The sequence below is a fragment of the Buceros rhinoceros genome, unplaced genomic scaffold, assembly GCF_000710305.1.
Source record: "Buceros rhinoceros silvestris isolate BGI_N320 unplaced genomic scaffold, ASM71030v1 scaffold21990, whole genome shotgun sequence".
Classification (NCBI taxonomy): Eukaryota; Metazoa; Chordata; class Aves; order Bucerotiformes; family Bucerotidae; genus Buceros; species Buceros rhinoceros.
Window position 1 is genome coordinate 1 of NW_010388158.1, and position 5,863 is coordinate 5,863.

Consider the following 5,863-nt stretch of genomic DNA (forward strand, 5'->3'; position numbering starts at 1 on the left):
CCCCGCTCTGCTGGGCAGGAGCCCAGCACACGGGGGTCTGCTGGGCTGCGAGCTCATGTTGCCAGCTCCCATCTTTTTGTCCACCAGCAACTTAAAAGGCTCCTTTGCACGACCATCCTCTGTGGAGATGGCAAGATCCCAGCGTGCTGGGGACACCCCTGGGTTGCTAGAAGGTGTGCTGGTACCACCACAATGACGGCTGGGGAAGAATCTCTGCAGAACAGGGCTCCAGCATCCCACCGCCATCCTTGACGCTGGAGTTTCAGAGGATTAAGGGAAGCTAAGTCAGTCTGGGGATGATGTTTGCTCTTGTTGGCCTTCAACCCCTCAGCAGATCCCTCCTCGCAGCACAGCAGGGCTTGGGCAGGGCTTCATAGCCATCCTCGTGCTCCTGCTTGCTGCTAGGCCACCATTTCCTCCTCCACCCAGCACCGCCAGCTCCCCCGGGAGCCCCTGGGCTGCTGCGCAGACACCCAGACACCTGCATCATCTACACCTCCTGAGGAGTCCCACGGGAGGTCACACCTCTGCGTCCACCCCACTTGTCTGCTCTTCATCACACAGTTCACCAGAGGGGTTTGTCCAAGGAGCCGTCCGGAGGCTGCGGCCGGCAGGACGGGATCTCCCCCTGTACAACAGCGTTACTGCCCCGCTGCTGAGGACCGCCCGGAGCTGGCGCAGTGCTGCTCAGTGGTGCTCACTCGGGGAACACCACGCTGCAGCCTCCTTCGCAAATTCTCGGTAGCTGAGGAGCGACACGTGAGGAACGATTCACCCAAACTGTCCTGTCCTTGCTCAGGCCACCGTTTCACAGGTACTGCAGGAAGAGACCAGAGTCAGGCTATGCTGCTGTGCAGGGTTAGCACAGTTTGAGACCGATGACTCTCAGAGTGTGGATGAAGCTTGTGCTCATGTAGGAGACACTGAGCGATACCTGGGAGCCAGGGCCTTCTTGCACAGCCTGCTCCACCTGCTCCTCATGCTGGACATGGCGTTTAGCTGTCACCTCATGCCCAGCCTGTATCAGTTCTGCCCTCCGTATATCCAGAGCTCTTGATTTCCCATGGAAACTACCCACCAGGGCCACAGCAGAGGAGATCTCTGCAACCCAATGAGTGTAATTGACCCTGGGCAGTCAATACCACTCCCAGATTAACGGTGCGATGTGCTCCCTCAAAGCCGACCCTGGTGCTCAAGATTTCTCCAGGGGCTTTTGTTCTGGGCTGCTTCCACAGCCCAGCCATGGACCAGCTGAGGAGACATGGAACGAGGGCATGTGGATCCTCCTGAGTATGTGGGTGTCCTCACCAGGAACAAGGCGAGGGGCTAATCCCTACAAAACCCTGGATGGAAAACCCATCGAAGAAAACACAACTCACGAGTACATAGAAGGGATTCAAAATTTAATGAGCCAACACCGAACAATTCGAGAACCTTTAAAACTGAGAGGTAAGAAACAAAGGTCAGGTCACATACTTAGAAAAAAGAGGTAAGAAACAAAGGTCAGGTCACATATTTAGAAAAAAGACACTTCTCGTATCACGAAGAGATAAACCCCGAAACGTTTGCTCTGGTAAAAAACCAGCAGTGCTGGTCCCAGCTGGAGGTGAGAACGGTGTATCAGAACGTTTTCAGAAGCACCTGGAATGACGTGACTGGTTTTGCACTGCTCACACTGTCATTTCTTCCCGGCGCAGCAGCTACCGCGTCACTCTGCAGTAAACAGGTCAGGAAGAGTCCGAGCCCAGCGATAAAGCCAGCGCGGTCATCTCTGCGATGGAGTTCAGAGCCCCACGCGTAAGGAAGCGAAGCAGCTTGGTACACGCTTGCCTTCCTCCTCCCAGCGAGAAGAAAGCGCCACAGAACAAAGAGAACCATCGTGACTCGTTGACCACAGTCGCAGCACGGGGAAAAGCAAGCACTTACGTTCTAAGGAAGGTCCACTCAAGCTACGTATCACTTTTATTCCAACCAAGGGGAGATTCTAGCGGTGGAGGAACAGTCAGGCCATGGCAACACCATCACTCGCTCTCCAACGCCCCACGACAGCCTGCGGGTAACGAGCAGAAAATGATTCCAGGCTCCTCCGTCAGCGGACAGAAGTTCAGGCAGGGCTCTGGCGCCCGTTGATGGTCACGCGTTCCGCTGCAAGTACCGGTCCAGGAACTGGGAGTAGCAGTCAAGTGAGCAGAAGTAGCAGATGACGGGTGCGTCCGTACCACCCATGTTATCCACGAGGACCACGGTGTGAGCTACGTGATGGAGGTTCATGGTCACCGTGATCTGGATGAAGCTGCTCAGACAGGCGCGACCGCACTGGCAAGTTTTAGCCACTTCCAGGTCTTCACAAAGGTGGGAAGGGAGGAGGTGACAACCGTACGGGATTCTGTTGAACGAGAGGAGTAAGTGTGAATGCACTGAATTGAACCAATGTCACTCAAACACGGCGACACGCTGGCTGCACCGGCTGGAAAAAAACCACCTTTCTGAGGTCACAGACAAGGCAAATGGGGAATTTTGCCACCTGCAAGATCGGACTGGTTAGGAATTAACCACCGCTTTCCACAGCAGTCAGTCACTGAAACCCACATTACTGACCCCCAAGAGCAAGGACCTGAACTCCAGAAGACGCTGCAACCAGAACCAGCGAGTTCACCCTAGTCCTGACAGCCTGTGTCGCAGCGGCAGAGGGTTGAGAAGATTCAGAATCAAGAGACAACCGGGCACGTCCCTGCCCTGGCCTGCCCTCCCCTCATGGGACAGTCCCTGTGCTTCACCCTGGCCTGCCCAAGCCCCTGCAATTTTCTCCTCACTCTCTAACCCGAAGCAGCAGAAGTGGCACAAAACCCCAGCGCGTGCAGAGGAAAGAGGAGCTAAAATGACCCTTTCTACACTGCAGGGGATGAGCGCAGGCTCTGCCGTGTCAGTGGTGACATCCAGAGACCGGAGCGAGAACTGCTGCTCTTCAAACACACAGCGTTGCCGCGCGTGGGGCGCAAATTAAATCCTTTCCCTTTGGCTTCCCGGCGTGGGCATCGCCTGTGCCCGGCCGCCCCTCACAGTCTCGCTGACTCACATCCTGCCCACACCTAGGCATTCTCCGTTCTTCCCACACACCGCCGCTCCCACACCCAAGGCTCCGCTGGCGTTTTTACTGCACCACCTCGGGCTCAGGATATCCTTTTTTCCCGTCAGGAAAAGCACCACCACAGCTCTGGGACTTCCCCAGAATGCTGCTCTGAAGACCGAGTTCCAAACACTTGCTTCCCCGTCTTCCCTCCTTCGCTTTTCTTCCTCTCTCAAGGTTTTTACAGCCCATCACCACTGTTTCCCCTCCTTCGTTACATCTCGCTCCACTGAACGTCACACAGAAAGCCTGTTGCCCACTTGTTAGACTTATTCTTTGTTTTCTTTTCCATTACCATTATTTTCTGTCTTCTAATGACCCCAGACCCGTGGGCGAAGGGGTTGTGCCCACTGTCCCTTGTCTCTCTGACACTCCTGGAGCCGTTTTTGTTCGGTGTGGTGCCACCTCCCTACAGCCGGCTGAACAGGGGCCAGGGAATGGGTTAATCCCAGACTGGTTTGGGCTGAAGGGACCCTCCAAGCTCCCCCAGCGCAACCCCCTGCAGGGAGCAGGGACATCTGCACCCAGAGCAGGGGGCTCAGAGCCCCAAGGGCCAACCTGACCTGCCATGGGGTGTCTACAACCACTAGGCATCCTTAGGTGCTCCGGTAACCAAAATCGGACCACTGCTCCAGGATTCTCTAGACAAAACCCCCCAAAACACATCTTCTCAGACCCACTATCAAGTTGGGAGGCGTGTGGAGTTTAATTTCACTCATAAAACGTGCAAGGTCAGAAGTGGGTAAGATTTGAAGCGGAACATGTGGTGGCTCAGCTCATTTCCTGGGTGTGCCCTGCATGCCTGCGGACACCTTCAGCACAGGCTCCTGAGCAATTCACCCAGGTGTACGGGGCGCTTCCCGCCCCCAAGGCAGGAACGGGGGCAGGAGGTAGATTAGGAACAGTTCAAGCCTGTCGCTCACCCCCTTTCCCTGACTCTTTTCCATGTTCTTGCTCCCTTTTCCACCCAGACCAGGGTGGGAGCAGCAGCAGCTGGTACCGAAGGATCACAGCCATGGCGTGAAGAGGGAAGGAGACAAGAGACACCACAGAGCAGCCCAGCAAGGACCGCGTTCACTTGGTGAAACTACGATTTTAAAAATTCCTCAGAACTGGGCTCCTCCACCTGAGACAGAAATCTAACAGCTCCAGGACAACCTGAGGCAGGGAGAAGCCCGCAGCAGGACATGCCAACTCCAGCATGACATCTGCCCTCAGAGGAGCCTCCTCCCGGTCCCTTTGTCACTGTACCCAGTTGCGTGAGGTCCCCGCTCGAGCAGAGAGAGCCTGAGCCGTGTCTGGGACTCGCTGTGTGGGGGAGGGTGACCTGTTCCCACACAGGAAGGGGCAGCAATGGGCTAACTGGTGTCACATGCGGTCTAAGCGTACTTCAATGTGAGCGCAAGACGAAGGGCAACCACGTTGGACAGCCCAGAGCCAAACCTGACCAGGGCCATGAAACCCACCGTAAGCTCCTGAATACAAAACGCCAGAAGCGGCTCAGGGTGGTGGAACCGATCCTCCTTCCCCATGGTGCGGCAGGAATATTTTATCGCGGTGCCCAGCCTCCAGCTTCCTCTAGATGCTCCCAAGCCCCCAAACCACCATGGGACCCTGCGTTACCCTGTGTGATTTTACAGGTGAATTTGAAGCATCGTTGTGGTGGTTAACAGGGGAAGGGCAATCACCACCAACAGGAGCAGCACAGGCCAGGGCAGTTCAGCCCTGACAGGCGGGACGCGGAGTCGGCACAACGTGTACCCATCACGCCGCTCTTACCGGTGATTGACGGTTGCTCTGGCGGCGCACTCCAATAAAGTCAGGGGTATCTTCAGCTGGATGTTGGGAACAAGCGGATGTGGCTGCTCAAAAGGATTTCCAAAGAGATCCAAGCTCTCGAGACAGAGTTTCCGGAAATCGCTGGGCAAGAAGGGCAGTTTGTTTCGAGCTGCCGACAGGAAGCGCAGCTGGCGCAGCTGGCCCATCTTGAAGGGTAACCGGATCAACTCATTGTCATCCAGCTTTAGGTGGACGAGCTCCCGCAGCCGGCAGAACTCACTCGGAAGCGCTTTCATTCTGTTTTGGCTGAGGTCCAGGAACTGCAGAGATCTCTGCAGGGTGGAGGTGCACAGAGCCCCGCTGAAGGTCTCCAAGTGATTGTCGTGCAGATTGAGCTCCTGCAGACAGACCAGGTCTCCGATGGTCGCCGGCAGCTGCTTGATATGGTTGTGACTGAGGTCCAGCTTTCGGAGCTGCTTCAAAGCCAGCACGCGCGTGTCGATGCGGGCCAGTTTGCAGTACGAGGCCTGGAGGTGTTCGAGGGAGTAGGGGAAGTTCTTGGTGAGAGGATAGTCCCTTCTGGAAGTGATGATCATCTTTGTCTTGGGTTTTTCAACTTCGGAGGTCTTTGCCGGTACTAAAGCTGAGAGCGGGAGAGCTCCTATGTCGGTCCCCTGGTGAGCCAGTCTCACGGCTGAAAGGAAATTCTTTAAATTGCTGGCATTTGCCTACGGGAAAACACAGACGCGGAGATAAAAGTTCATTATTCCTGCGCTCATTCGCACTGACACTTTCTGAACTGTTTTGTAAACGCATCAACAGCCACCAACTGCCCCGGCAGGGCAATGAAACAGGAAACAACTCTCATGGGGCCCAAGTGCTGTTTAGGTGTTTAAGTTAGGAGCTCTCGATCAAGCACCCGGGGCTGCAGTACTCCAGAAAGGAACAAAGCACTGA

The 5,863-nt window shown here is 55.6% G+C and overlaps 1 protein-coding gene across 1 annotated transcript; it reads right to left on the reverse strand.

Moving 5' to 3' along the window:
* Positions 1–2,133: 2,133 nt before the first annotated feature.
* On the reverse strand, positions 2,134–5,634 carry LRR1 (leucine rich repeat protein 1; the record flags this gene model as incomplete). The annotated part of the gene is made up of 2 exons (XM_010145102.1): positions 2,134–2,386; positions 4,907–5,634. Coding segments are annotated over 2 exons (981 nt in total), but the record flags the coding sequence as incomplete, so codon positions are not given.
* Positions 5,635–5,863: the final 229 nt, after the last annotated feature.